Below are 7050 nucleotides of genomic sequence, written 5' to 3'. Positions count from 1 at the left end.
CCTCTTTGCTTGGTTGAGTTTTTATAATCTATTTTCTAAAAAAATTTTAAAAACTAGTTTGGAAAAAAAATATAAAAAAAATACAAAATAATTTCATACAATTTTTTTTGGGTGAAAATATTATTGAAAAATAAAAAAATACAATTTTTGGTATTATTTTTCTCAAACTTGTTTCTAATTACTCCAAAAAAAAAAATCAAAAAAAATCAAAAAACAAGCTCTAAAAGCTTAACCAAATTTTAATATAATTTATTTTTATGCCATACGGATACGGAATTGGATTTTTCATCCATGGTACTTTATTTTGGGAACAAATTGAGAAAAATTATAAATATTAAGGGATAAAATGGAAAAAATAGTATATTTTAAGTACTAAAATGGGAAAATTGTGAAACTTGAAAGGGCAAAGTGTAATTTATATATTTTATTCCACGTGGCTGCTAATGTAATATTTTTCATTTAAAATTGAATGAAATTTTATTTTGAGAATAAATTTTTTAAAAAAAAGTTTCAAATGTTAAGAGTCGAAGTGGAAAGAAAAATACTTCAAAAGTCAAAGTAAGAAAATTATGAAACTTAAAGAAAGCAAATGGTGGCTTTTAATTGCACTCCATTTATTTGACACTCCAATTTATAATTTTTTTAAATACTATTTTACCCCTCAACCAAAGTACCAAAATAACCAAATCTTTAACCCTTACTTCAACATCCCCTTCCTAGCTCCAATAAGATCTCCGCCAGCCCTCCTAACTCCAGTAAGCCTTTTCCAATCCCTTTCCTGTCGCTGCCACCTCCTTTATGCATACCTTATCAGTTCTCCATGCCATATCCTCATTCTCTTCCTTTTTCATTGTCGCAACCTCCTCCTCGTCATTGTTGCCTTCCCTTCCTTCTCTTCCTTTGTCTTGGTGATTTCTTTCATGTCATTGTCGCCACCTTTTCCTAATGTTTCGCCACCAACCCAAACCTTTCATCTCATTTTTGAAGCTCTCTCATTTTCCTCCGTCTTTTTTCTTCTTTCTCCTCTTCTAAAACCCTAGACTTGAAAATATCTTGGGTTTTGAAAGAAGAAGAAGAAGAAGAAGAAAAAATATGAAAGGGGTTTGCGACTCTAGGGTTTCGGATGAAGAAGAAGAAGAAGAAATGAGGAAGATGATGAGGGTCGTGATCTGAAGGGGACCTAGCTTGGGCTTTGTTGACGGCAAAGGAGATGGTAGCGACGAAAGAGGTGGTGACGAAGAGAATTAAAGGGTAGGGATGAGAGTGAGAAATGACGGTTAGATGTGGGAAGTGTGGTCGGTGAGTGGTTAGAGTGGGTTGGGAGAGGGGGTGTAGTGTGTATTATTTAGGATGTTCAAAGTGAGGGAAGAAAAAAAAAAAAGGGCAAATTACATACACTTTCCTTGAGATTTAACTAAATTACAGATTCTCCTTTAGATTTCAGAAATTACATCCCGCGCCCCAAGGTTTATATTAGCATAGCAATTTAATCCCTACCGTTAACTAAACGTTAAGAATGGTTAGCTGACATTACCAAAATACAAATTGATGGACAATATTGTCGCTGTTGAAATCTCTTTGATAAATCAACAAAATTTACAAAAGAATTACATTAGATGGAAAAAAAAAAGTTTTTGGAACCATATTTGATTTGTTGTTTAGAAAAAAAATTTCAGAATTAAAAAAGTAAAAATAAAACTAATTTAATAAAAATAAATATGAAAAAATATATTTAATTTGTAAAAATTATTTCTAACCACTCAAAAGATAAAATTATATAAAAATAATTTTTTTTTTATTTTTTATTTTTTATTTATTAACCAAATTAATTTTTAATTTTTTTAAAAAAAATTTAAAAATAAATTTTTAAAAATCAAACCAAACATATTCTATGAATTTTTTGACAAGCCATTTATTGTATTTTTAACTTATTTAATTATTTGTTAATTTTATGATATTTTCACTATCTGACACTACGACATAAGAGATTTTTAGAGATCAATTTTTTTGATTTCTAAAGTAAAAATTTTGTTGCAAAAGACATTTATGGACTAATTTCTATCGTCGTAAGGATAGTCGCTAAAAAGCCATCCTAAAAATTCAAAAATAAGGTTTTTAGCGATAAAATTTCGAAAATGTCAATAATTAATACACTTTTAGAGACAAAATAATTTGGTCTCAAAATGGTTTTTTTTTTAGACAAAAAATATTATATTAAAAAGATAATAATTAATTACTAATATTTAATTTTCGTTGATAAAAATATAATGAGGACGCTTTTCGCAGCAAAAATAGTTGGTCCCCTAAAACTAATTTTGTCCCTAAATTTTGGTCTCTAAAATTTTAATTTTTTGTAGTGTGATAAGTGTTTTTTTATTTTAATTTTGTATTTCATAACTTATTTAAAAATGATAATTTAGCTAAATCTTAGAAGAATCTGTAATTTAGCTAAATCTCAAAAGGGTGTAGGTAATTTACCCTTATTTGTCAAAAGGGTATTTTAGTCAATTTATGATATTCGTTAACGGCGTTAATTGTGATGGGACGAGATGTAATTTTTAAAATCTCAGGAAAAAATTTGTAATTTTGATAAACCTCAAGGGAGGTGTAGGTAATTTTCCAAAAAAAAAAAAAAATTCAAATTTAAACATGAAGTCCCCGACTAAAATATTAAGGTGCATTTAGAGCCTCCGAAAAGCAAATTGTAATTTACCCAAGTTTTGGTGGGATTTATCCGACCGTCCATTTCGTTGAACATATCATCTATGTAATAAAATTAAATTGCTCGCACATGAACAATTATAAGATTAAATCACATTTATTTTTAAAAAAATTAACAAAAAAATAATTTTAAAAATAGACATAATTTACAATTAATCTAATATTGTAGCTATCATTCACGTATCAAACTTTTTTTTTTTTTATGGCATAAATTAACGGAGTAAATCTCCTTAAATTATAACTCATTTGCAATTTGTCTCATAAACTTCAAAACTCAACAGTTTACCATTTAAAAATATTACCTTGTTATACTTAATCTCTTCTATTAAAATTTTGATAAGAGTTTACACAAAATCATATCATATTTAAAGTATGCGACATATTTATTGAATTTTTAAGAAAATAATGCCTTTATATAGTGATCTCAATTGTACTTTGCTACCAAATAAAAGAGACAAAGTGTAAAAAAGATCACTAAATAAAGGTATTATTATCTTAAAATATCAATAATGAGTACTATTGTCCTAAAAAATTAATAAGTGCTTCATATATATCACACATGATCTGATTCTATTTAAATCCAAGAATAAAATCCTTACAAAAAAGTGTAAAGTATAACAAGATAAGCGAGTAATAATTTAAGCAAGTTTACTGTAATTTAACCTTTTTTCTGTGAATAACTTACTCCACTCAATACTGTTATGTGTTTCGAGCTGAAAACTGTTTTATTGGGTTTGCCATTCGTTCGATGAACCAACCAACCAACCAACAATACATAGAGAGAGAGAGAGAGAGAGAGAGAGAGAGAGAGAATACTACAGGATTTTTCAGTTCTAAACAGTGGAAACATTTATGCATAGAAAGGTTCATACCTGATACAACATTTGGTATCTCATAACTATATAATACACATAATATAAGAACAAAATGAATTCCAACATCTACAAAACAACAAACACCACAGGACAGGGCTGCACAAAATCAATCCAGAATTTTTATAAATCTCAACACTAAATTGGGCTTCACACAATCAAAGTTGACTAATCACTCAAAGCAATAGAATATCTTTAGTTGCCCTTCTTATTTATGGTTCTTCTTTGAAGAGTATCATCAACCAATGGACGGCCACAACAATGGATTTGCATACCTCAAGAAGAAGCAGCAGTGGTGGTAGTGGTCGGGTTGAAAGCTTTCTGCTCTCCACAAGACAGTACGTCATGCGGGCCTGCCTCCTCTCGGCCAACTCCCATCAAGTCGAGGTAATAAAGGTAATGAGAGATGATGTCGTTCATGGAATCAGTGTCACCTTGGCCACAAACACTATCTCCGTAAAGGACATTCATGGTGGTGCCGAAACCAGGAATCCGCTTCTCCATGGTATCGTTCTTGGAGGGCTTCCAGTTTCCAACAAAAATATCATGGGCGGAAGGCTGTGCCTTCTTGATTGCTGTCATCCACCTCCATATTGCAGCCTGGAAAGCAAGGGTTGCATTCTGCTCAATGTATTCTGGATGGTTCAACAGATCAACATTTAGGGCTTCCCCAGTAGCTCCATAGTTGTAGTTCCTGGGCGAATGAAAAATAAATAAATAAACAACAACAACAACAACAACAACAACAACGAGCCCTGAAATTCTGCCTAAAAAACAGTAAAATAAAATAAATTTTTTCTAGAAGTGAAAAGAGGAAAAAATTGAAATTACAAAGACAACTGTTGAGCATCCAAACTTAAATCTATTTGTGTTGTTACAAACCATTTACCCTTGATGTTGCTTCAAGACACAACCTCAACCAAAAGCATACTCAAAACATGAAAATGGAATGACACACAAAAAGGAAAACAACAAAAACAAACAAAAATTAAGAAGGTAGAATATAGACAAGAAGATAATACCAGTAAATAGGAATAGCACCACGACCATAGTATTCAGCACCAGGAGTGCAAGGATAGGTGAATTTGTAGAAGTCGTCACAGTATGATTGGCTAGGACTAAGTTCTTTGTTATAGCAAAGACCCCACGCCATCGGTCCTCCAGTGGCCACTCCATAACCACCTGCATCAATTACGATAACCATTATCATTTTTCATTACTAGATTCACTACGGTTATTAAATGCAACTTAAGTAATCAAATTCATTGAAAACCAAACTAGGACCAATTAAAAATCCTCAAAAGTTCTTCTTACATGAATTTAATATCAATATAACATTTGAAGAAAAGATAAAATTGGAAATCATTTCAAAATTGTAGAAAACAAGGAGTCTTAGCTCCATCTATAACCAAATCAATTAAGGAAACAACTTGATAAATCAACTCAATTCAACAATATATAAATCAGAATTTTACTGATCCATTTTTGAATCAGTTGAAATCATATCTTCTGATATGGAATTAAAAACAAAATACTTAGATGAATAGATAATCCCCAAATTCATTTTAGACGCATTCAATGAAATTCCCCCCCAATCCTTCACCAATTCCTTCACCAATTCCTTCATCAAATTCAAATTCGATTAATAAAGACCTAAAACTGAGCTCCAATCATTTCATCAAACTAGTATCTAAGAAAGAGAGCCAAATTTTTCACCAAATCACAGACCAAATTTGATGAAATTTTAAAAAAGGAAAAAATTGGAGATGGTTTTCTTTCATTGTTTTTAAACCAAGTTTGGAATTTTTCAACAAAAAATGATGGGGGAAAAAAAAAAAAGTAAAAATGGGAGAAGCTCAATCAATCAAACCAAATGGAATTCAAACAATCAACAAAACAACTAAAATTAATAATAACACATTTCAAAATTGAGCATTGCTATTCATGCCCAAAAATTAGACCCAGTGATGTGTGAGGAATCGGTTTAGAAATTGGGCTTATATATCATTTTCCTTCAAAATTTTCATTTCACTAACTAGTCCAAATAAATATATTCTCCAGCAATTTCCCAAGAACCAAACAGAAAACATTAAACTGAGAAAAAAAAGACTTACAAGAAGTTTTGCTACCGACATGGCCGAGGAAGGCGGCGACCTCCAACATCCCCATTTGCTTACCGCCGGTGGTGCCAAAGCCAAGGGGCTGGTACACGGCGGCGGCGGTGATGAAAGACTTGTAATCCCAGAATCCCACGGCGTGTGCCACCGGCGCGTTCCTCTTGGAGAAGAGATTCTCAAACTGGTATGTCTGGAAGAAGTTAGAGATTGTCTGATTGCAACAGTATTTTGACCATCCTTGGCACTCCCAACCCTGCGAACAAACCTTCTTCCCCTTCACAGTCTTGGTCAGTATCGGTACCGATGAATCTCCATCCGCAATACACTCAATCGCCATTGCCAATACCAACGTCATTGCCAAAACCCACCATTTGGAATCCATTTTTCTCTGCAAAAACAATGAAATTGGACCCAATATCAAGATCTACACAGCCACAACAAGAATGGAGATCTGGGTATGATTTTAAAAAGAAAGAAAGTGAAACTAAAACTTACTTGATGCTAAAAGAAGTCAACTTTATTGCTTATTTTGAGATCTGGGTTTGGAAATTTATTTTGTTCTTTGGGTAGAAGGAAAGAGAGGAAGAGAGAGATGAGGAAAAGAATGGAAAGGAAGAGGGAATTGAAAGGGAGTGTTAGATGGAGTTTCTCTCTCAGGAGTGGTTAACTAGCGATCTAGTTGAGGGAAATGAACGGTGGATGTGGGGTTTGGGTGGGTGGAAAGTGATCGAGATTTAAGGGATAACAGGCTGGATGGGAAGGGGGGAAGTGAGGGGAGGAATCAAGCAACCACTGAGCTTGAAAGGGCTCGCTGACCCACCACCTAATTCCTCTGTCCACCGACACATACTGCATCCAATTTTTGGGATGTAAAACGTACGTGGAGGTAAAATCAGAGTCCTATTTCATTCGAGGGTGTAACTGGGGCTTGAATTTTTTTTATTTTTTTAGGATTTGAATAACCCTATGTTAGGGGAAGTTGGGTTTGAGAATTTTTTGATTAAAATAATTACAAAAAATAGAATAGATTTTTTAATTTAATAAGATAAAACATCACATTTAATTAATAATTATTATATTATTTCTCTCAAAAAAAGTTTAAAAAATCAAAAGTTTTTCTCAAGTCAGACTTTTTAGTCCTAGGTTAAAATAATCAAAAAAAATTCAAAAACCAAAAAACTAACCCACTTCGCAAACGAAGCCTAAGTTATTTTTGAATTCAATAGAAGTTTGAATAAAAATTTAAAAAGTGGAATTAAATTTGAGGGACGTAGAGCAAAGATATCAAATAATACATGTGATTTAAAATTCGAATTATACATATATAAATATATAAAAAT

The 7050-nt window shown here is 32.0% G+C and overlaps 1 protein-coding gene across 1 annotated transcript; it reads right to left on the bottom strand.

Moving 5' to 3' along the window:
- Positions 1-3544: 3544 nt before the first annotated feature.
- Positions 3545-6592, bottom strand: LOC114259084 (chitinase-like protein 1). The gene is made up of 4 exons (XM_028199088.2): positions 6206-6592; positions 5708-6098; positions 4616-4775; positions 3545-4287 (listed from the first exon to the last, which is right to left on the bottom strand). The coding sequence occupies exons 2-4, from the start codon at positions 6090-6092 to the stop codon at positions 3870-3872; spliced, it is 963 nt and encodes a 320-aa protein (XP_028054889.2). The 5' UTR covers positions 6093-6098; positions 6206-6592; the 3' UTR covers positions 3545-3869.
- Positions 6593-7050: the final 458 nt, after the last annotated feature.

The sequence above is a fragment of the Camellia sinensis genome, chromosome 7 (assembly GCF_055761805.1).
Source record: "Camellia sinensis isolate YWXY chromosome 7, ASM5576180v1, whole genome shotgun sequence".
Taxonomy (NCBI): domain Eukaryota; kingdom Viridiplantae; phylum Streptophyta; class Magnoliopsida; order Ericales; family Theaceae; genus Camellia; species Camellia sinensis.
The sequence above is the reverse complement of the archived record's forward strand: the minus strand, read 5'-3'. Positions and strand labels throughout refer to the sequence as shown.

Excerpts from the sequence above, each read along its gene's own strand:
- LOC114259084 (XM_028199088.2), bottom strand. The coding sequence starts at position 6,092 with ATGGATTCCAAATGGTGGGTTTTGGCAATGACGTTGGTATTGGCAATG. Across the intron at positions 4,776-5,707 it reads TGTCGGTAGCAAAACTTCTT|GTGGTTATGGAGTGGCCACT; the intron begins GTAAGTCTTTTT and ends TAATTGATGCAG. Across the intron at positions 4,288-4,615 it reads GGTGCTATTCCTATTTACTG|GAACTACAACTATGGAGCTA; the intron begins GTATTATCTTCT and ends TCATTCGCCCAG.